Source organism: Bos indicus x Bos taurus, chromosome 19 (genome assembly GCF_003369695.1).
Source record: "Bos indicus x Bos taurus breed Angus x Brahman F1 hybrid chromosome 19, Bos_hybrid_MaternalHap_v2.0, whole genome shotgun sequence".
Classification (NCBI taxonomy): domain Eukaryota; kingdom Metazoa; phylum Chordata; class Mammalia; order Artiodactyla; family Bovidae; genus Bos; species Bos indicus x Bos taurus.
This window is the reverse complement of record NC_040094.1, coordinates 14,653,226-14,676,608: the sequence shown is the minus strand read 5'-3', so window position 1 is coordinate 14,676,608 and position 23,383 is coordinate 14,653,226. Positions and strand designations below refer to the sequence as shown.

General features: G+C 40.3%; 1 protein-coding gene and 1 non-coding gene across 6 annotated transcripts in view; one reads left to right on the top strand and one right to left on the bottom strand.

The window, feature by feature from the left end:
• The window catches only part of ACACA (acetyl-CoA carboxylase alpha), a 286,691-nt gene that overhangs the window by 104,489 nt on the left and 158,819 nt on the right, over window positions 1-23,383 (top strand). For all 5 annotated transcript variants that reach the window (XM_027518132.1, XM_027518130.1, XM_027518129.1 and 2 more), the window contains 7 exons: window positions 619-717; window positions 2,325-2,431; window positions 5,383-5,493; window positions 12,904-13,113; window positions 17,711-17,881; window positions 19,263-19,424; window positions 19,792-19,955. In XM_027518132.1, the coding sequence (XP_027373933.1) occupies window positions 619-717; window positions 2,325-2,431; window positions 5,383-5,493; window positions 12,904-13,113; window positions 17,711-17,881; window positions 19,263-19,424; window positions 19,792-19,955 (1,024 nt within the window). The remainder of the gene's footprint in view (window positions 1-618; window positions 718-2,324; window positions 2,432-5,382; window positions 5,494-12,903; window positions 13,114-17,710; window positions 17,882-19,262; window positions 19,425-19,791; window positions 19,956-23,383) is intronic.
• LOC113878687 lies at window positions 864-991 on the bottom strand. The gene has a single exon (XR_003507106.1). It is a non-coding gene; the product is annotated as a U6atac minor spliceosomal RNA (small nuclear RNA).

The following is a 23,383-nucleotide window of genomic DNA, read 5'->3' as shown; positions in this document are numbered from 1 at the left end:
CTGGGCTTTTATATTCAACAATCAGTGTGCCCTTAAATATGAATCAGTACCTTCACATTTAAGCATATAGGTTATAGTCCTGTAAGTGAGGGTTATTTCTTCTGACTTTTCTGCTCTCCTATAGAGAGAGAAAAATCAAGGTTATATGGTGGTAAGTGTTTCTGTCTTTGTCTCAACAATGATGATTATGCTTTGTAAAGCCTATTAATGATAAATCTTCCTTTTGGGTTTCCCTAAGTCCAAGGAGAGTATAATATTTTAGACTTGAACCCCAAAACTTTATTGTCCTTATTTCAGGATAATCATAAAAAAAGAGAAGACTTTGTTAATCTGGTAGTGTTGGATCATGAAGGATGATTTGTCAGGGATTGAATTCAGCATATATTGACATATATTGAATTCTCTCTGTGTGTAAAAATCTGCTACATTAGGTTCTATAAAGGATACAAAGATGAGCCAAAACACAGCAGTCCCCGTCATCAAGTTTCTGATATGGATAGTATGCGATGCGGGGGGTACAAGACAAATACAAAAACAATTATATGAAAGACAAAATACTTGGGAAAGAAATGAGGCCAAAATGTTACAGTCAGGGTTCTTTTCTTGTTTTGTTTTTAGGTCCTCCAAGCCAAGCCATGTGGGCTCTGGGGGATAAGATCGCATCTTCCATAGTGGCTCAAACTGCTGGTATCCCAACTCTTCCATGGAGTGGCAGTGGTAAGAAATTTTATTTCTTGTTTGTATCTTAAAGTGCAGAAAAGCTCAGTAGGGTATTTGGGACTGTGGCTGGGGGCTTAGGCCTGCTTTAAAATGTATTAAATATTTGACAAGAAATAGAATCCAAGTTGATTGATTGGTAGCTTGTATCTCCTGGCTTAATTGCTGTATCTATGATTCTATCATGTCTTAAGCATATGCGTGTTGTCAGGCCCAAGAGCCTCTTCCATCTTTGTCAAGGGGAGTGCTAACCTTTGCTCCTTTCATACAACATCCTATCATGTCGTAAGAATGTAAATTTTGTACAAGGTTCAGAGACACTAAACGGTAATGTAAATGATCTTGGGACTTAATTTGGAAAAACTCTGAGGAAATTCATCTGCTTCTGTGGATTCAGATCTATGCTAGGATAGGTCTTCCTAGGCTAGGATCTTCCTCAGAGATGGTCTTCTTAGGTGGAATAGGCCTTTGAACTTGCCTGGGCGATGACTGAAATCACTAAGAAAAAGCTAAAACCCACTTACTTAGATATTTGCCTGCTAGTATTTTCTTTCTTTCTTTTTGTTTATTCAGTCTTTATATTTTGAAAATGTTTATATTGGCGTATAGTTGATTAACAATGTTGTGTTAGTTTCAGGTGTACAACAAAGTGATTCAGTCATGTGGATCCACGTATATAGTCTTTTTGGCCAGTATTTTCTTAATGTGAGCCCACAATCTGTTGACAGTTTGTTTTGCCTGTTTAATACCATTCAACCACTCATTTGCCCTGAAAACTGAGGTCAATAATCAACCTTTCTTCCAAGCATGCAGAAGCCTGAATTTTTTCTAAAAATGATTTATTCTTGACAGATCCCTTAAAGAGTGCCATGTGGATTATTAGAGCTGTCAGTATTAAGAACTTCTGTTTTTCGGTCCTCAAGCACAGGGAGCAGACACACACTAAAACCTCTTACAAATGGGAACTACCGTTGTTTTGAGTCTAAACAGATTTGAACTCTTGTTACTCTGGCTCTCCAGGGGAATTGCAATATCCTTTCCAGACCTGCTGGGTCAAACAGTTTAAAATAAAAGGTTGAGTTTGTTCTTGTTTGAATGGAGAGGCTGTACCATTCCCCTTGTGGCTGAGTACAGGGACAGTCAGGAAGCTTGGCGTCATGACTCTGCTGAGGCCAATAAAACCGCCATTTCCATTTCCAAGGGCTCATAAAGATTGAATTATTTCTCAGACCTCTGGCCCTGGAGCAGGCCTGAACACACAAATCGAAGATCCTTTGCTTGCTGAGTTTCTGTGAGAAGTCTGGCATGCTTTTTTATGTTTGTTTGTCTTGTATTCAGGTCCTTGCGTTTCTGTTTTGTTTTTTTTTAAGTTGCTGCCTATTATCTCTCTTGACTTTTTCCAGCATCAGAACCCAAGTGGCCAGATGTTGATATTAGGTAAATCCTGCTAACTCCAAGGACTGATCAGGGTTTTATGGTATTCTTCTTTCTCACATCTACCCTCAAGTTTGAATAAATATGAAAGCATTTTAAAGAAGGTGTAAGAAGAAAATCGACAAGAACAGAAATTCTTGTAGCTGCTTTTAAGTCACTGTTATCTGTTGCAGGTCTTTGTGTGGACTGGCACGAAAATGATTTTTCAAAACGAATTTTAAATGTTCCTCAGGAACTATATGAAAAAGGTTATGTGAAGGATGTGGATGATGGGCTGAAGGTAGGTTACTAACTCTGGGGTGTGATCATGTTCAACGGACCAATTATAGTCCCAAATATGGGGATTTGGAGCCTGGTTTATGATATATACCCATGAGAGTGTTAGGGTTGTAAGACCAGGAGATGTAGTTTATGTAATAGAACGAGGAAGTGACCTACGTTTCACAAAAACAATTTAAATTTGTTTTGAAGCAAGCCACTCACCTGGACAGAACACTTCTTAGGTGGTTAAATCATAGCTTTAAGGAGGTCCTGATTCTTTCTCCACCACCTGTTAGAGTGTGTGTGTGTGTGTGTGTGTGTGTGTGGGTGTGTGTGGTGGAGTTAGGGGCAAACCGCTTTTTTGCCCCGCTTGAGTTCAGAACCAAGAACCCTGGCAGACAGAGATCAAAATGTCAGCTTTAATACGAACAGATATGGTGATGAAAATGTCCTAACTGTGCAGCAACAATCAGATTCGTAAAGTGAACATCAGTTAAGCAGGCTCACTCACTGGTTACTGGCAATGTGAGTAATCACAGAGATGGCTTTTGCCATTTAGTTTATTGTATGACTGAGAGCTGAGAAAGAACATGTGTTCTGTGTAGTGGGCTGATCTCAAAGGGGAAAAGGCTGAGCTATACATGCTCAGTTTCTCCTTCCAAACTGACAGATCAGAGTTCATTCTTTTTGCTTTGGAGAGGAGTGAGGGAGGGAGCTGATAGAGGCTGAAACTGTTCTTCTAATTATTGTCTGTCTATGTAGAAACATGCACCGAAGCAAAAGGAGATCTTTTCTTCAACAGTATTTTTTCTTTCCTTCACAGTCCCCTCCAGTTATTTCTCCTTTCACTTTTTAACTAGTTGGAAGTGTCAGTTATGCCACCAGGGAGATGATCAAAGAGCTATATTTTAGAAAAGCAAGCTACTCATGTTTGACTCATCTGCAATAAATTCAAGAGGAATAGTGCATATTCAACTGATTTTGCTCTGTTGCTTGCATTTCAAGTTAAGCATCCTGTAACCTCCTTAATAGGAAGAATTAATGTTTCCAATTGAATTGCTGATGTATGTCCTATTTGCTATAATTTGCAAAAGAGTAGAAACCCTTTGTAGGGAATTAGCTATATTGCTTATCAGTTAAAATTTCTTTTTTTCCTGGTTATAATATAAACGTAAAATTTTTGCCAGCCTTTTTTGGTTCATAGATTCATTTAATGACAGTCTTTATTAATAGGTTCCCATAACTATAACTGTTACGATAGTTATGAAATTAGGGTCTTACCATATATATTGTTTTTATAATCCAAGATTTCTTCTTCCTATATATAAGAATTTTCCTTGTGGCATTAAAATTTTTCTGAAATACTTTAAATGGATGACCTGTGTCTAGAACTTATGTATTTTAAAGGCCTGCCTTGTTCTTATATCATGTGGGCTCTCCTATTTTTTAGTCTTTCCCACATTTGTGCCTGCTTCTTCAATCATTTATCACCCACTGACTGAGTTCATGCTGATTTTGCTTGTAAGCATAGAAGTTAAGAGAATTTAGAAGAAATGGGACTATGAAGGATTTTCATGCCTAAAACTACTGACAAAAATTAAAATGGTCTTTTTCTGGTGACACATTTTTTAGATGTTTTTATAATGTAAACTATATAAGACTGGAATGTTTCAACAAAGGAATGACTCAGTTGTTTTAAACTTTTGGTTAACTTTTCCCCAATCTGCTTTTTGCCTTAGCTACAATGTGGATATCTTCCATATTATTACATGTAAAGGCTACCTCAGACCTTTTAATAATAGCATAGCAATCTAATAAATAGGTATATCTTGACTTAATTGGCTCCTTGCTTAATGGATATATAATTAAATATTCGAAAAGTTTTGGGATCATCTCATAAAATACTGTAAATATGAAAAGCACATTTAGGGCATTTGTTTAAAATTAGTTTTCTGACTATTAATGTTTTGGTATCTTGTTATTTTTATCTTTTATAAAAAGTCAAGTGAGAAAAAATTTCTGGATATGTGAGAATCCTGATTTGTTGAGTCTTCTATGTTGTCAGAAGATCAGAAGCTGTGCTGAGGTGGTCAGCTTATATTAAGTGAACTGCCTGTGTTTTCTTTGTCTTTTTTAAAACGAAAAGTTATGGAACAAAGAAAATGTACACTTTGGTAAATTTTTAAGAAATAAAAATTATGGTTAAGGCACAAATTCTTGCATATTATAAGAAATTCTAATAATACAGTAATATATACAGTAAAAAGTGAAAGTTTATATCTACTCATCTTCCCTTTATAAATCACCAGTGGTCGATAGTCTAGACTAGTTTTTTTGTACTTACATATGTAAGTGTATGAATGTGTACATAATTTTATATATATATATATGTATATATATATGTGTGTGTGTGTGTGTGTGTGTGTGTATATATAGTTTTACTTTGTTTTTGACCTATATGGGATTATTTTAGATTGAACCATACAAAATTGCCAATATAGAACCATTTTTTACCTACCAAAAAGTGCAGTTTCTTTTGGGACTTTTCTGGTGGTCCAGTGGTTAAGAGTCTGCCTTGCAATGCAGGGGACTTTGTTTTGATCCCTGGTCAGGGAACTAAGGGCCCACGTGCCACAGAGCAACTGAGCCCACATACCACAGCCAGAGAGTCCATGGGCCACAGTGAAAGACCCCACATGCCACATCTGAGACCCATCACTGTTGAATAAATAAAGAAGTATTTTTTAAAAAAGGACAAACACAGTTTCTTTTGGATCAATCCATTACTGCAAATACTATTCTGGTACTTCTTTTCTCATCTAATACCATATCTTCAGGATCTTTCTATTTTAATGTATGTATATTAATAGACCTACCAGATGACAGCATTTTTTTAAAGGGAGAAAATGCCAGTTTTCTCCTTCTCTACGAATACCATTCTCACTTCAATTTTTCTCTTTCTTCTTGAAGGCAGCGGAGGAAGTTGGATATCCAGTAATGATCAAGGCCTCAGAAGGAGGAGGAGGGAAGGGAATCAGAAAAGTCAACAATGCAGATGACTTCCCTAACCTCTTCAGACAGGTGGAGTACAAGTTGTTGTTCTTTATTTGAACTAATAGGTATATTAGAGATATGTGATTTAATTCACACTATAATTTGGATGTCCAGAAAATATTTAAATTTTTTGTTTGTAACTAATCTAATCATTCGCTTTAACCTCTACCTTCTTAGTAGCAGGGGGAAAAAATATCAGTGAAATGTCCAATTCAATATAAGGTTTTATTCATTTAGCTAATTCAAGCAGTCATTATTCTGTCTTATGTAAAACTGCTCAGTTTCTCAGATAGCTCTTCCCTATTTGATTTGTATGGCTCATAGGCCTTCCTAGTAACAAGGAAGAGTCAGTACCTTCCTATGTTTTTGTGCCCTGCTTGTGCTGACATCTTAGATAAAGTGTGTAGAATGGTTAATTCCTGATCTGGATGCTCTTGGCTTGGCCTCACTCAGGCTCTCTGAAATTAAGTAATACTGAAAATTCTCCAAGCTAGGCTTCAACAGTACATAAACTGAGAACATCCAGATGTCCAAGCTGGATTTAGAAAAGGCAGAGGAACCAGAGATCAAATGGCCAACATCTGCAGGATCATAGAAAAAGCAAGAGAGTTCCAGAAAAACATCTACTTCTGCTTCATTGATTATGCCAAAGCCTTTGACTATGTGGATCACAACAAACTGGAAAATTCTTCAACAGATGGGAATACCAGACCACCTCACCTGCCTCCTCAAAATCTGTATGCAGGTTAAGAAGCAACAGTTAGAACCAGACATGGAACAATGGACTGGTTACACATTGGGAAAGGAATACATCAAGGCTATATATTGTTACCTTGCTTATTTAACTTATATGCAGAGTACATCTTGCGAAATGCTGGGCTGGATGAGGCACAAGCTGGAATCAAGATTGCAGGGAGAAATATCAACCTCAGATATGCAGATGATACCACCCTTATGGCCAAAATTGAAGACGAACTAAAGGGCCTCTTGGTGAAGGTGAAAGAGTGAGTGAAAAAGCTGGCTTAAAACTCCACATTCAAAAAACTAAGATCATGGCATCTGGTCCCATCACCTCATGGGAAATAGATGGGGAAACAGTGACAGACTTTATGTTCTTGGGCTCCAAAATCACTGCAGATGGTGATTGTGGCCATGAAATTAGAAGACGCTTGTTCCTTGGAAGACAAGCTATGACCAACCTAGACAGCAAATTAAAAAGCAGAGACATTACTTTACCGGCAAGGGTCCGTCTAGTCAAAGCTATGTTTTTTCCAGTAGTCATGTATGGATGTGAGAGCTGGACCATAAAGCAAGCTGAGTGCTGAAGGATTGATGCTTTTGAACTGTGGTGTTGGAGAAGACTCTTGAGAGTCCCTTGGACAGCAGGAAGATCAAACCAGTTCTGAATATTCAAGTTCTGAATATTCACTGAAAGGATTGATGATGAAGCTCCAATACTTTGGCCACCTGATGCAAAGAACTGACTCATTAGAAAAAACCCTGATGCTAGGAAAGATTGAGGGCAGGAGGAGATGGGGGTGACAGAAGATGAGATGGTTGGATGGCATCACTGACTCAATGTACATGAGTTTGAGTAAGCTCCCGGAGTTGGTGATGGACAGGGAAGCCTAGTGTACTACAGTCCGTGGGGTCGCAAAAAGTTGAGCAGGACTGAGCAACTGAACTGAACTGAAAATTAAGTCAATAGAGGGGTTTAATGGCATCTTAGATGCAACTGAAGAAATAATTAGCAACTGGAAGGCAAGTCAGAAGAAAGCTCAGACTGAAGCATGAAGAGACAAAAAGGATGAAAAATACAGAAAAGAGCTTGTGAGAGATTATTTGCAAAGATGACCATGATATCTCTTTCCATCCCTATATACACTTCCTTTATAGTATGATTTTGCCTTCTTCCCATGAAGAAATAGTGACTTTTTTTCCTTCCACCCTTTGAGTTTTGGTTGACCTTGTGACTTGTGTTGGTTGACCAATAGAATACAGTAGAAATGGTGACTAGTTTCAAAACCAAAGCTGCAAGTGGTTTCTGGCTTCTGCCCTTGGCCTTTTGGAATGAACCTCAGACTCGCCTTGTGAAGAGCATAGTCTAGGCTTCTGGAAAAAGAGAGGCCACACAAAGCAGAGATGAATTGTCTCATCTGAGGCTTCCTAGACCTGACAGTTTCATCTATACCTTTGAGACATGTACATGAGTTCATATTAAACCTTCCAAGCTTAGTTAAGTTGCTAGATGACTAACTCCCTGAATGGCTCCTAGCCAAGATCAGCAGAAGAACTGCCCAACTGGGCCCAGCTCAAATTGCTGTAAGCAAAGTGGTTAGTGCCCTAAGTCACTGAAATTTTGGTGGTTTGGTAGGCATCAATGCATAACTGACCTAAAAACTGATACCTAAAGGTGTAATGCTGCCCTGGCAAAAAAAGTAACTAAACTACCGCACAATTGCACTCACCTCACATGCTAGTAAAGTAATGCTCAAAATTCTCCAAGCCAGGCTTCGGCAGTACGTGAACCGTGAACTTCCAGATGTTCAAGCTGGTTTTAGAAAAGGCAGAGGAACCAGAGATCAAATTGCCAACATCCGCTGGATCATAGAAAAAGCAAGAGAATTCCAGAAAAACATCTATTTCTGCTTTATAGACTATGCCAAAGCCTTTGACTGTGTGGATCACAATAAACGGTGGAAAATTCTGAAAGAGATGGGAATACCAGACCACCTGACCTGCCTCTTGAGAAACCTATATGCAGATCAGGAAGCAACAGTTAGAACTGGACATGGAACAACAGACTGGTTCCAAATAGGAAAAGGAGTACGTCAAGGCTGTATATTGTCACCCTGCTTATTTAACTTATATACAGAGTACATCCTGAGAAACTCTGGGCTGGAAGAGGCACGAGCTAGAATCAAGATTGCCAGGAGAAATATCAATAACCTCAGATATGCAGATGACACCACCCTTATGGCAGAAAGTGAAGAGGAACTAAAAAGCCTCTTGATGAAAGTGAAAGAGGAGAGTGAAAAAGTTGACTTAAAGCTCAACATTCAGAAGACGAAGATCACTATTTCCCATCACTTCATGGGAAATAGATGGGGAAACAGTGGAAACAGTGTCAGACTTTATTTTTGGCGGGGGCTCCAAAATCACTGCATATGGTGACTGCAGCCATGAAATTAAAAGACGCTTACTCCTTGGAAGAAAAGTTATGACCAACTTAGATAGCATATTGAAAAGCAGAGACGTTACTTTGCCAACAAAGGTCCGTCTAGTCAAGGCTATGGTTTTTCCAGTGGTCATGTATGAAAGTGAGAGTTGGACTGTGAAGAAAGCTAAGCACCGAAGAATTGATGCTTTTGAACTGTGGTGTTGGAGAAGACTCTTGAGAGTCCCTTGGACTGCAAGGAGATCCAACCAGTCCATTCTGAAGAAGATCAGCTCTGGGATTTCTTTGGAAGGAATGATGCTAAAGCTGAAACTCCAGTACTTTGGTCACCTCATGCGAAGAGTTGACTCATTGGAAAAGACTCTGATGCTGGGAGGGGTTGGGGGCAGGAGGAGAAGGGGAGGACAGAGGATGAGATGGCATCACTGACTCAATGGACGTGAGTCTGAGTGAACTCCGGGAGTTGGTGATGGACAGGGAGGCCTGGCGTGCTGCGATTCATGGGGTCACAAAGAGTCGGACACAACTGAGTGACTGAAGTAAACTGAACTGATGTGGCATTTGCTTTGAGACTGGCTCATAGGTGAAGTCTGGAAAAGATGGTAAGGAGCTTGGTAATGAAGCCTAGAGGAATGATAAAAAAACTTTTGGTGCAGGATGAAACGGAAATGAGGGGAAAGGTCACCCATGTTCTGTAATGATGAAACAGTTACCTGAGGTAATTTGGAAAGCAGAGACTGTACTGAACTCCTAGATCTACTTAAAGAGATCTTTTAGATAAAGTGTTAAAAGTATCTATTGAATGCTTATGATTGTTTTTTAACTATAAAAAAGAAGTGAACTAAAAAAGGTGTTCCAAACTTGTTGAGTTTAAAAATAGAGCTGTTTTTCATTACCGATCTCTCTGGTGCTGGCAAAAAATTTTCAAAGTAAAAAATGACTTCAGAGTAGAGCCCAAATCAAGAGTGCCTGGAAGATCCTTTAAAACCTCAGAAATAATTTAAGAACTAGGAAAAAAAGGACTTCTAAGAATTTTAAAAACGTTGTCCCACAGCAGCCTGACATGCCCAAGGTATAGAGAGGTCTGTGCAGAAAAGTTATGGATATGTTTTTGGGGCAAGAAGTGAATTTTCAGTATGATTCATAGGAAACTCATAAACTTTTCAAGATACTTATATTGATGAATGTACCAAAGGGACTGCAAGGGACAGAGACAGTTCAAACTTTAAAGAGGCCTCAGAACTTTCAATTTCCTATGAATAGGAAGCAGACTGGGAAAGTTGTTCAGCTGTAAACATTAGTCATTTCTCATAGTAAGGGAGATTTTTCCGGACCCCGGAGGGCTTCTAAGAACAGAGGGGAACCATGGATTAGGAAGCCACTCCCAGGGATCAGAATTGGACCACAGAGAAAAGCAAAACAAATTCCATGCCTGTGGAGTAAGGAAACCTGACACCGTCTACCCATCTGGACTTCAGAATTGGTGTGGACCAGTGACTGTTACGGAGAAGGCAATGGCACCCCACTCCAGTACTCTTGCCTGGAAAATCCCATGGACGGAGGAGCCTGGTAGGCTGCAGTCCATGGGGTCGCTAAGATTCGGACCTGACTGAGCAACTTTACTTTTACTTTTCACTTTCATGCATTGGAGAAGGAAATAGCAACCCACTCCAGTGTTCTTGCCTGGAGAATCCCAGGGATAACCTGGTGGGCTGCTGTCTCTGGGGTCGCACAGTCGGACACGACTGAAACAACTTAGCAGCAGCAGCAGTGACTGTTAATGTACTTCCTATTGTTTCTCCTTTGAATTGGAGTATTTTTTAATCCCCGTTTTATCATTAAATGTTGGAAGTGTTGGGGACAGATAATTTGTCTTTTTAGTTCCCAGATCTTTGCAAAAATAGGAGGAGCTGCACCCAAGAAGTCTCTTTTGCTTGTAAACATGACTTGTTTCTCATGGGAAAATGGACCTTGGGCCTGATACCATGATTGGATGACTTTGGGGGTCTTGGGAGGGGGTGAGTCTGTTTTGCATGTGGGAAACATGTGAATTACTGCCAGAGGGCAGACCATAGTAGCTTGTTTGCAGAGATGGCTGCCATAACTCCTCCCGTCCTTGTTTGTACATCCCTTGGCAGTGTGACTTTGGCTTTTCTCCCATTAAGAGATGACATCTCTTTTCCCACCCCAAAAGCAGAGACATGACTTTGCCAACAAAGGTCCGTCTAATCAAAGCTATGGTTTTTTCAGTAGTCGTGTATGGATGTGAGAGTTGGAATATAAAGAAAGCTGAGAGCCAAAGAATTGATGCTTTTGAATTGTGGTGTTGGAGAAGACTCTTGAGAGTCCTAAAGGAAAGATTCTGTTGGCTGGTGGGTCTATGGAGCCTCAACTGGAACAGCTCATCTCTATTGCATGTGACCTCTCACCCTCCAGTAGGCTAAACTGAATCCTAAAGGAAATCAACCCTGAATATTCACTGAAAGAACTGATGCTGAAGCTGAAACTCCAATACTTTGGCCACCTGATGTGAAGAACTGACTCATTTGAAAAGACCCTGATGCTGGGAAAGTTTGAAGGCAGGAGGAGAAGGGGATGACAGAGGATGAGATGGTTGGATGGCATCACCGACTCAGTGGACATGAGTTTGAGTAAGCTCCGGGAGTTGGTGGTGGACAGGGAAGCCTGGCGTGTTGCAGTCCATGGGGTTGCAAAGAGTCGGACACAACTGAGTGACTGAACTGAACTGAACTGAATCTTAGTTGGCCTTGTGGCTTGCTTAGACCATTAGAATGTGGCCAGAGTGGTATTGTGTAGGTTCTGGAGGCTAGTGGTTGTGTAGGTTTGCAGCTCTGTCTTCACCCACTTCTTAGAGCACTGCATTGAAGAAGGCCTGGTTTAGCCTACTGGAGGGTGAGAGGTCACATGCGATAGAGATGAGCTGTTCCAGTTGAGGCTCCATAGACCCACCAGCCAATAGTTGACACAGACCGTCAGGCATTTGAATGAGACCATTCAGCCCCACTCAAGTCACCAGATGATGATATGCACATTGAGTGACCACAGGCACCACCAGAATTGCCTAGATGAGCACAGCATCACAAGCAAAGAAAATGGTTGGTGTCCTAAGCAAGCTGCTGAGTTTTGAGGTGACTTGTTATGTAACAGAACAGAGCATAAGAGATTTGGCACATAGAAGACAGTGAAATAATCTAACATTACATACTTTGAGTCTCAGAGGAGAAGAGAGAGCAAATGGAGCAGAAGCAATGTTTGAAGAAATCATGGAATGGAAGCAACATTTGAAGCATCGTTGCATCGTGATTGTCCTCAGTCATGTCCAAGTCTTTGTGACCCTGTAGCCCCCCATGCTCCTCCAGCCATGGGATTTTTCAGGCAAGAATACTGGAGTGGGCTGCTGTTTCCTCCTCCAGGGGCTCTTCGTGATTGAGGGATCAAATCCATGTCTTCAGCATTACAGGTGGATTCTTTACCTGCTGAGCCACTGGGGAAGAGACAACGGCTAAGAATCTTTCTGAACTAATGAACTAATGGCTCAGAATTTCTTGAAAAGGTATCAAGCTTAGACTTAAAAACCACGATGAACCCTGCAAGAAGTACAGAGAAAACCACATCTAAGCTTATCAGAGTAAATCTGCCACCTCACTCCCAGAAAAAAGAGAAAATCCTTAAGCAGCTGGAAAAAACAGATTACTTTCAAAGGAATGACAGTAAGATTGTTAGCTCTCATCTCAGTAGAAACCAGAAAACATTGGGGCATCTTTAAAGTGCCAAAAGAAAATGATTGCTAGTATAGACTTCTATATCTAATGGGAATCTGCTTCAAAACTGATGAAAGTTCTTTGACTACAACAATATGTAATGTAATGTGAACCAGGAAAGTTTTTTGTCTGGAGCAAATTGTACATTTGGCTGTTTGGAATTAATGGTAATACTTTGCCCTTTTCTGGAATTTGTGTGTGTTTTCATACTATTTTGTTCTTTGCCCTTGTAACATGTGTTTAGGTATCCATCAGTGAATATTAGTTATATAGTTGAGAAGACAGTATTTTAAGAATAGATGAGGGTATGAACTATATATATATATATAAATTTTTTCTGTGTATTTCTAACATGGTCCCTGACACTCCCAGGCATTTATTTGCCTATTGAAGTGGAAGCAGCTTATCAAAATAGAAGTACTTTTATCAAAATAGAAAAGTACTTAAGAATTTGTCCTATTTTCTTGTCTAATATAGGTTCAAGCTGAAGTTCCTGGGTCTCCTATCTTTGTCATGAGACTAGCCAAACAGTCTCGTCATCTGGAGGTGCAGATCTTAGCAGATCAGTATGGCAATGCTATCTCTTTGTTTGGTCGTGATTGCTCTGTGCAACGCAGGCATCAGAAGATTATTGAAGAAGCTCCTGCTGCTATTGCTACTCCAGCAGTATTTGAACATATGGAACAGGTATGTATGTGAAAAGCTCAAAGTTTTGTTTTCTTGCACAGAACTACTACTCATTTAATTCATATGCCCATCTGAGAATAGTGGAATATCAGGCAATGATTCTAGATAATTGATAAGTTCTATCCTTCAAGACGGAGAAGGCAGTGGCACCCCACTCCAGTACTCTTGCCTGGAAAATCCCATGGACGGAGGAGCCTGGTAGGCTGCAGTCCGTGGGGTCGCTAAGAGTCAGACCCGACTGAGCAACTTCACTTTCACTTTTCATTTTCATGCATTGGAGACGGAAATAGCAACCCACTCCAGTGTTCTTGCCTGGAGAATCCCAGGGACGGGGGAGCCTGGTGGGCTGCCATCTATGGGGTCACACAGAGTCAGACACGACTGAAGCGACTTAGCAGCGGTAGCAGCAGCATTCTTTAAGAGGGAGAGGACATAGATATATCTATGGCTGATTCATGTTGATGTATGACAGAAACCAACACAATATTGTAAAGCAATTGTCATCCAATTAAAAGTACATTTTAGAAAGTATTCTTTACCTAGAGGAAAAATAAAAATTCCGCTTTTCTCCCTCTAGTAGAGATGCCAGTGAACACTTCAAACTCTAAATTAGTTAATGCTTTTGACAAAAAATTTCAGTGTACTATTTTGAGAAGGGATAAAGACATTTTTGGGGATCTTTAATCTTATTGTTTGGTTCTTTAATAAGCACGTGATAAACTGGTGGTTAAGCTGGTAGTTCCATTTTCTAGATTGATTATCCCTCAGTCTTCAGATGCATTTATTCAAGTCCTTTATCTCTTAAACGGTACTCTAAGTAGCTTTCAAGTTTACATATTCTGTATTATTTTATGAAAAAAAGAATCTCTCAGCAGTTTTATAGGGTCCCTTGGAATTAGCTGTAGTTTAGAAAACTGAACATGGTCTTTTTTGGAACTCAATCTTCATCTTATTGGACATATGTTTTCCATTTCTGTTTTTACCCCTGGATTCCCAAGAAGCTAAATATATGGTTGTCTGTGTTTTTACATTTCATTTCTACGTGTGTATGTTTGTGTGTGTATTGAGATTTATTCTTTAACTACTATTAGTAGTTAAAGTAGTAGTAAAGTGACCTCCAAAATACAGTGGCTTAGGGAGTTCCCTCGTGGCTTAGTGATTAGGATCCTGGGCTTTCAGGTTCAGGAATTGAACCTGCCATGGCCAGGTTCAATCCCTCGTTGGTGAACAGGGATCCTGCAAGCCATTCAGTGTGGCCAAAGATAAAAAACAAATATAAAACCCCCAAAATACACATTTCAGTTCAGTTGCTCAGTCATGCCTGACTCTTTGTGACCCTATGAACCACAGCACACCAGACCTCCCTGTTCATCACCAACTCCCTGAGTTTACCCAACCTCATGTCCATTGAGTCAGTGATACCATCCAACCATCTCATCCTCTGTCGTCCCCTTCTCCTCCTGCCTTCAATCTTTCCCAGCATCAGGGTTTTTTCAAATGGGTTAGCTCTTTGCATCAGGTGGCCAAAGTATTGGAGTTTCAGCTTCAACATCAGTCTTTCCAATGAACACCCAGGACTGATCTCCTTTAGGATGGACTGGTTGGATCTCCTTGCAGTCTAAGGACTCTGAAGAGTCTTCTCCAGCACCACAGTTCAAAAGCATCAATTCTTTGGCACTCAGCTTTCTTTATAGTCCAACTCTCACATCCATACATGACTACTGAAAAAACCATAGCCTAATTAGAAGGATCTTTGTTGACAAAGTAATGTCTTTGCTTTTTAATACGCTGTCTAGGTTGGTCATAACTTTCCTTCCAAGGAGTAAGTGTCTTTTAATTTCATGGCTGCAATTACCATCTGCAGTGATTTTGGAGCCCAAAAAATAAAGTCAGCCACTGTTTCCACTGTTTCCCCATCTATTTGCCATGAAGTGATGGGACTGGATGCCATGATCTTAGATTTCTGAATGTTGAATTTTAAGCCCGGGTCTCCTGCATTGCAGGTGTGTTCTTTACTGACTGAGCCACAAGGGAAGGCCATTTCGTAGAAGAGAACAGCAAACTATAGCTAGCAAGCAAAATCCAGCCTGTCACCTGTTTTGTCAACAAAATTTTTTTGTAATACAGCTTGCTAATTTATTTATCTATTATCTATGGCTGTTTTATCTCTGCAGTGACAAAATTGAGTCATTGTGACAGACACTCTATGGCCCACAAAGCTGAACATAATTATTAATTGCCTTTTACTGAAAGTTTGCCAACCCTTGTCTTAAGGTGTCATCATCTTCATTATTAAAGCTGGCCTACAAGAACTTGTTCACATTGTAGCGTGTTGGCGGGGGGAAGAGAGGACTTGGAAGACAAGCTTGTATACCTATGGCTGATTGATGCTGATGTGTGGCAAAAACCATTACAGTGTTCTTTATCCTCCAATTAAAATAAATTAATTAATTAAGTGAGATCCAGAAGTCATACATCTTACTTCTGCTCACTTTTCACCGGACAAAATTCAGTTATACAATCACACCTAGCTGCATTGGCTGTTAGGAGTTGTATTACTGGTTGAGCAGCCTTATGCTCAGCTGAAATTCAGGAGATTGTATTGCTAAATGAATGACGCAAAGAAAAGTTACTGGAGGGCATTTAACATTCTGTGTCTCAGTCCGCTCCTCTGGCTACCCATTATCCTTTCACACCCTTTTTCTTACTCTTAGAACTTACTTAGCCTTCCCCCATAGAAGACAGCCCCAGGTCCCATCCAGTTAACTATGTTCAACCCAAAGTCCAGGCTCTCTGGATGGTGTGCAGCCCTCTCTTATATGTGCATGTAGCTTTTTATGGACCAGTAATCACAAATTACCTTGTGACACCTCCTTTCGCCTTATATAGTGCTGAGTAGGAACAGAATGGCTCCCATTTAGAAAAAAAGAATGAAAAACAGACAATAATCACTGGTCCACAGCAGTTATCACATTCTTGTAGGCAGGGATTGTGGTCATTTCCTGTCATGCGGTGGAGTAATTCCTCAGCGAGCCCTCTGACTCCCCTTGGTTCTGCTGTCTGAAAGTAAATTCTTTGCCCATCTTTAAGGCCTTATTCTCTAGGATGTTCTTCCTTGTTCACCTCCCTCTGTGGTTGAGCTTGGGTGATCATGCCTTCTTTAGAAGAACTTTCCCAGCTCACCTCCTGAGTGCAGGATTGGGGCCACAAAGATTACTGAGATTATCAGTTGTGGGTTTGGAAAGCCAGGTTTTTGGTATGTTTAGCAATATGATTCATTCAAAACTGAGTAAGTTTCAGGACTCCTTGCTTCTCGTCAGCTTCACGTAGGAGTAATCATACCCAAGGTTTCTCTGGACATAATGTTTTCCTCTTTATTTACCACCTTCTGCGTTCAGCCCTTCTTCTCTCCTCCATTCAGTAAGACTACCTCGAGGCCAGCTGAAACTACAGCAGCCACCCTTGATCTCATCTTTGACAGTGTGTTGCTTCAAGGCAAAATTATCATCTTTGGTTTAGGGGTGCAAAGCCTTTTGGTTTTTTCACATTCTGACTTTTTCTAGCCATTTTTCCTAGGGCTTAGTTGGTATTTTGTTTGCATTCCAAGTTACTTTAGGAGACAGTTTACCAAATGTGTGTGTGTTTGCCTCGGTGTGTGGCTTGCAGTATCTTAGTTCCCCAACCAGGAATCAAACTCATGCCCTCTGCAGTAGACATGTGGAGTCTTAACCACTGTACTGCCAGGGAAGTCCCTCCAAACGTTTTCTTATGCCTCACAAGGAGGTCACCAGTTTTCCAGTTTGCAGTATCTGTTTCCTTGAGAGCTACTACCCTATTTTTAACTCAGTATCACATCAGTTTTTTTAAACAGCAACATCCTTCCTGAATTTAATAGTTTCTGTATTGATTAGGGTACAGGTTAAGCTATTATAGTAACGAAATCTAAAAAATACACCGCACAATAGGTTAGAAATTTATTTTCCCTTTCATTCATAACCTGAGGTGATTAGGACCATTCTGCTCCACGAGACCATTTTGGGATTCAGGTTCTTTCTGTTTGGTTTTGTCACTCTTAGTATGTTCTCAGCTGCATGATGAGACAGGCTTGCAGTGTCATGACCACATTCCAGTCCGTAGAAAGGAAAAAGCTGAGAATAGAGGGTAAGCAATTCCTTTTCAAAGCATGAATCAGGGATTACCCTTCACCCACCCATTCTGACATTGCATTCATTAAAACTTTGTCACTTGCTGTCAGAGTGGAAAATAGTCTCTAGCTGGACACCCATGTTTCTAGGAAGAATACTGGAAATACAGTGACGACTCTGCCATGGTGCTTTAGCTTTCCTGCATAAGGTGGGATTACCTATGACCCCAAGTGGAAAATACTGTTTTCACTCAGCTTTGAACTGAGTTTGTCATCCATGTATAGGAATCTTGTGTAATAATCAAAGAGGGTGAAATTTACTCTCATATGGCGACAAGCCTTTGGTGGTTCTTATAAACACTGGCTCTTTGAGAGGGAGAAGCTTCAGACGAGCAGTGGGCCATCCACTGGATCAGGTGAGGTACTTAGATTGGCTTTTCTTTCTTCTTTGAGTGTGCGGTGAAACTTGCCAGGATGGTTGGTTATGTGAGTGCGGGGACTGTGGAATACCTCTACAGCCAGGATGGCAGCTTCTACTTTCTGGAACTGAACCCTCGGCTACAGGTGGAGCACCCCTGTACAGAGATGGTGGCCGATGTCAACCTCCCTGCTGCGCAGCTCCAGGTGAGTCACCCTGCTCTCGGCTCAGAGGGTTGCCTAGAGAAGTTTGGAATGACAAATGCACGCCAAACTGGCTCAACCAGCCTTTGTTAAGAGGAAAGTGCCTCCTATCCAAGTCTCATGTGATGCTCCTCTCTTGCGCTGGATGGCTTGGGATGTGTGGGTGGGTTTTCCTGATATGGAGCAATTCTGGAGTATTACTTTTTAGCCTGACACATCTGATATAAAGTGTCATATTTTTGCAAGACCCTTTACAAATAATATGCTATATTTAGCTGTTTCAATTCTGGGAAATGGGAAACCTTACTTTTTAATTGTCCTCTATTCTTTTTTCCTCCCTGGAGAAGGAAATGGAAACCCATTCCAGTATTCTTGCCTGGAAAATCCCATGGGGCAGAGGAGCCTGGAGGACTACAGTCCATTGGGTCATTTTTTTAAGTTTCCCTGGTGGCTCAGTGGTAAAGAATCCACCTGCCAATGTAGCAGATGTGGATTTGATCTCTAGTTTGGGAAGATCCCCTGGAGAAGGAAATGGCAACCCACTCCAGTATTCTTGCCTGGGAAATCCCACGGGGCAGAGGAGTCTGGTGGGCTACAGTCCATGGGGTCACAAAAGAGCTGGATCTGGCCTAGTGACTAAACAGCAGCTTCTTTTTTCCTAGTGTTATAAATTGAAGTAATTCCACTTCAGAGTGGTGGCTGAGGTTTCTCCTGGCAAGAGTGTGGCAGCACACACTTCTGTTTATAATGTTTACAGTGCCACTGTTAATATTATTTTCTCCATTCTGCCCAGGAAACAGCTGCTGTGGGAAGCAGTAATAGCTAATGATGAAGTTTGATTTGATTTGTAAATACATATTCTTTGTCCACAATGGGAACCCCTTTTGGTCCCCAGTGGTCCCTATTAAGGAACCCAGGAAACGAAGACTTACGTATATAAATCTACTTTTTCCATTGATTTGTGGGGATAATTTGGAGGTAATTATGACATAGTTAGGACTTTTTAGCTGTCTGAACTTCTTGGAGAGCCACTGACATTGACTTTTCCCTTGGATATTTTCATTCTGATTAAAAATGTCATATTTTTGAAAGACACTTTACAAATAAGGGTGATGGAGAAAGGACGATTAGAGGGAAGCTCATGTCTATTGCATTAGGGATTTGGGGACTTTTTAAGAAGTGGGAAGTAATTAACACCTTCTGTGTGTTTTGTTTCAAGTAATTTAGAGTTGCTTATTCAATGATGTAGAATGTAGACTATAAAAACAAAGTGTTTTAGGTGGTGGCTACTCAAGTGAAAAGTCTTTTCTGTCATCTGATAGCCTCCACGTTTTAAGGGAAGTAACTGTGAAAGATGAGTGATGTGTGTTTTATTACCTTTCAGATTGCCATGGGGATCCCTCTGTACAGAATCAAGGATATCCGAATGATGTACGGGGTCTCTCCCTGGGGCGATGCTCCCATTGATTTTGAAAATTCGGCTCACGTTCCTTGCCCAAGGGGCCATGTTATTGCTGCTCGTATCACTAGTGAAAATCCAGATGAGGTAACCCATCACTTAAAAGGTTTACACTTTTTTTTCCCCCCACTGTAAACTTTAATATTAAGATGCTATCTGAGGGCATATCTGAAGTATCTTGAGACCTCCCCTGGAGAGGGAAATTTATAGAGGCTTCATCGGAGCAGACACGTAAGTGGTCACTGTTCCACTGGTCATTCAGTCCTACCTCAGTCACCGTCGAGTGCTCAGTGGGTCTGTAGCGCTGGACCTTAGCCCGAAAGCCTTCATGACTTTTGTGTGTCATTTCCACTTTCCTGTGTGTATGCGATTACATAGAACCTGACCAGTGAGTATATGCATGTTCTCTTTCTTGTAAATATAATATCATTTCATATTCTTCACTCCCTAACAGGGTTTTAAGCCCAGCTCAGGAACAGTTCAAGAGCTGAATTTTCGCAGCAATAAGAACGTTTGGGGTTATTTCAGTGTTGCTGCTGCAGGAGGGCTTCATGAATTTGCTGATTCTCAGTTTGGTCACTGCTTTTCCTGGGGAGAAAACCGAGAGGAAGCAATTTCGTGAGTATAATCGCATGTGGTTGCATTTCAAAAAATAAACTTGTGGTAATCTTCAGTGAATTGTGAGCATGGGAAAGGGAATTGTGTATTGCTGTAGAAGTACTTATACGGGTAACCTTCTTGAAGAAATACATCTTCAATTGTAGTTGCATTCATGTTGTATTAAGTTTATGCAGTGTTTGGCAGATGTTTTTCTGTTACTCTGAGCCTTTTCAAGTGATTTTTTGTTTTCATGTGTTTTTGATCAACTTATAAAATTGATTACTCTAAAGATGTCATATTTTTCTGTAGAAATAGTATTGTTATTTGGGGCAGAAGTAGATTTTTGACTAAGATCTTGGTATCTTATATCATGGATAAGATCCATTATTTGTCATCAAAATAAAGGTATAGCTATATATGTCCTGTAGTCATTTAAAATAATAAAGTTAAGCTGCTTATTACATGAAAAGGGCTTAAGGGAACTGTCCACGTCACTTTATATGAGGGACCTCAATGTGCTATGAAATATACGCACAACTTACAATATAACTAGTATATCATAGGTATTAGTTAATATTTCTATTAGCATAAACATTTAATATTTAATATTAAGTTTTGCTTGCCTGAAAAGTAGGGCCCTAAGAGGTGATTTTGACAAGTTAGATGTTTTAAAATGTCTATCCAAAATTGATTTACCTGTTTTATATTTTTTAATTGTCGATTGACTTTCACCAAGGATTTAATACTATTCCTTTGACTTTTAACCTGTACACCTAGATTATATAATCAGTAAACACTTATTAATAATGTTTTCAGAAGTTGGGAAATCTGTTTTTCTGTATTTTGTGCTCTACAAAGCAGTGCTCCCAGAAAAACCATCCGCCTTTTGTATCCTGCTTTGCCAAAGTGAAGAATATAAGCTTAATGTTATGAATAAACTAAAATATAAACCTAATGTTATGAAGAAACTGGAGCTTGCAAACTGGTGGTTTTCTGGCTAGTCACAGCCACTGATGTGTTTTGATTGGCTTATAGAGTATTGTTTAAAAATTGGGAGGTTGAAATAAATACATGCATTTCTGCCATCTCTTGAAAAAAATGGGGTGACAATACCATTGGTTTTATATTCCACTTGGCCAAAGTTAACTGAACCTTTGTGTGACTGCTTCTTTTAGAGGAAACACGAACTCTCTAGTTCACACAGTCCCCCGTCCAGCCTGCCTCATTCGTTTACATCCCCAGAGTGGCCGCTATTGATATTTAGGTTTCCAGTCTTGATTGGCAGGCCACCAAGCCTTCCCTCCAGGACATGTCATATGACTTGCTCCAAAAGTCTTGCTCCTTACTTCCCAACCTGCTCTGGACATTTATCTGCAGTGTAAAGCTACCAGGCTAACATTGAGCATGTGAAAATTATGGTCTCTGCAATAAGCTTGCTTTCTTTTTTAAAATATTTTATCTATTTATTTGGCTTCATCAGGTCTTAGTTGTGGCACTTGGGGTCTTTATTGTGGCTCAGGACTCTCTAGTTGTGGCACGTGGGCTCTGGAGCACACGGGCTGAGTTGCCCTGCAGCGTGTGGGATCTTAGTTCCCAAGCCAGGGATCGAACCCATGGCCCTTGCATTGCAAGGTGGACTCTTACTGAACCAGCAGGGAAATCCTGAAGCTTGCATCTTGATACCATGCCGGAGTTCATTCTTCAGTTCAGAGTTTGTTTCTTCTTTCTTCATGACATTAGGCTTATATTCTTGAGATTGGTGTTCACTACTCTTCTCTAGACTAGTCCCAGCCCATGTTTCCCTTATTATTTTCCATGGATTGTAATCTAAATACCATGAGAACAGAACGGTGTATGTCTTGTTGCTGTGGTGTCCCCTGCATGTAGTGAGTGCTCTGTCAGTGTTGAACGAGTGGACTTGCCCCTCATCCTTGTCCTCATCACTGTCTGCTTCAGTTGTAACATTCCCGGTACACAACCCCTCTTTACTTCCTTTTCCCCTTTGTTTCTGCTGTTCCCTCTCTCCATTCATTCATTTACTCCATTCAACAAATACTTCCTGAAAATCTTAATGCTTCTTGCAATATAACGAGGACCACCATAGGGTCTGTGCCATCATGGAACTTAGTGATCCAGGGTAAGAGAGGCAAGTTAGCCATTGAACAGAATGTAGGAGGTGCCGTCTCTGATAGTGAGATTACGTGAGGGTGTTACAGGAGTGTAGAGCTGAGTCAGCTAACTCCATCCAGAATGGGTCAGGGAAGGTTTCCCAAAAGGAAGGGACATCTAGACTCATATCTGAAATGTGTAGAGGAATCAGCCAGGCCAAGAGAGGGCGAAGAGAGGAGGCTGGAGGTGGGAAACAGGGTAATATTCTTGGCTGAGAACTCATGGACCACCTGGAAGAATATTTCTGTCACAGTCGTAATCTTAGCTTTACTTTTATTGCATTTCAGATCGCATATTCTTGTTTTTCTTAATTGAGGAGTGGTTGGTTTACAGTGTTGTCTTAGTTTCAGGTGTACAGTAAAGTGATTCAGTTTTTTAATATATATTATTTCAGATTATTTTCCATTATAGGTAATTATAAGATGTTGACTGTAATTCCCTGTGCTATGCAATAGATCAATATTGCTTATCTATTTTAGGTATAGCAGTTTGTATCTATTAATCTCACACCCCTAATTTACCCCTCCCCGCTCCCTTTCCCCTTTGGTAACCATTAAGTTTGTTTTCTATGTCAGATCTTACGTTCTTTGTGAAACCAAAGGGAGGCAGGTTTTCTCCTTTCTTAGAACCCCTTGGTGCTTTGCTTTTATCTCTCTACTGGTATTTATGATATTCTACCATAAATGTTTAAAGTGATTACTGTCTCCACATTCTCTCACCCTTAAGAGCTTAGTATGTGTCTTGGGTCTGTGAGATGCATAATAAATGTCAAAGTTATACTGGGAAAAAGCTCACAGTATTGAAATCTTGTTAAAATGTGGTTATCTAACACTTAATTGGGAAGTAAGCAAAGTAATGAGCAACTCATTCTATAGTTGGCTAAAACACAGCTTAAAAAAAAGAAACACTCTCACATGTAGTGTCAGGCTGATCCCCAACTTTCTCTAGCCGGTTACCTTCATTGTATGGAAACCTTAAAGTTAAGGTCTTAGTGTTTGTAAAAATTCATTGAACAGTATACTTAAAATAAGTATATTTTATTATATGTAAATTTTACTTAGATCAAATAAAAAGGGTTTAAGAAGGGGAGAATTATGCCCTAATTCTAGTTAACCAGCAGTCAGTGAATGGAATGATGGAAACAGTGAAAATGAAGAGTGGTTTGCAGATAATTTCATGCATTGGAGAAGGAAATGGCAACCCCCTCCAGTGTTCTTGCCTGGAGAACCCCAGGGATGGAAGAGCCTGGTGGGCTGTCGTCTATGGGGTCACACAGT